This window comes from Eimeria mitis, genomic scaffold (assembly GCF_000499745.2).
Source record: "Eimeria mitis Houghton genomic scaffold, Emh_scaff9996, whole genome shotgun sequence".
Taxonomy (NCBI): Eukaryota; Apicomplexa; class Conoidasida; order Eucoccidiorida; family Eimeriidae; genus Eimeria; species Eimeria mitis.
The window spans coordinates 1-462 of NW_013577329.1; the positions used below are offsets into that span (position 1 = coordinate 1).

General features: G+C 58.9%; 1 protein-coding gene across 1 annotated transcript in view; it reads left to right on the top strand.

Moving 5' to 3' along the window:
- Nucleotides 1-3: 3 nt before the first annotated feature.
- EMH_0098550 (uncharacterized protein) overlaps nucleotides 4-462 on the top strand; it is a gene marked incomplete at both ends in the record, with an annotated part of 1,430 nt that continues 971 nt past the window's right edge. The window contains 2 exons of the mRNA XM_013502711.1: nucleotides 4-38; nucleotides 173-234. Of these exons, the coding sequence (XP_013358165.1) occupies nucleotides 4-38; nucleotides 173-234 (97 nt within the window). The remainder of the gene's footprint in view (nucleotides 39-172; nucleotides 235-462) is intronic.

Sequence of the window (462 nt, forward strand, 5' to 3'; positions counted from 1 at the left end):
TCCATGCCGTCCCTCTTTCTCGCTGCAGCAGCAGACCAGTGGTCACCCTGCTGCTGCTGCTGCTGCAGCAGCAGCAGCAGCTCCTGCTGCTGCTGCTGCTGCAGCAAACCAAACAACAATCTCCGTCAGCCCCTCTGCTGAGCTCGGGCTGCTGCTCGCGCTGCTGCGGCAGGGAAGTGCAGCAGCAGAAGGGCGGGGATCGTGTCTGGACCCCGATCCCAGCCGTGGGGGAACGTCTGCTGCTGCTGCTGCTGCTGCTGCTGCTGCTTCTGCTGCTGCTGCTGCTGCTGCAGTAGGACCCGCATTCAAACGGCTCTTCAACCGTAGAGTGATCAGCAGACACAGAAAGATGCACCGCAGCAGCAGCAGCAGCAGCAGCAGCAGCAGCAGCAGCAGCAGCAGCAGCAATATATTAAAAAGAAGCAGCAAGAGAAATAAACACAGCAGCAGCAAGAAAAAAAT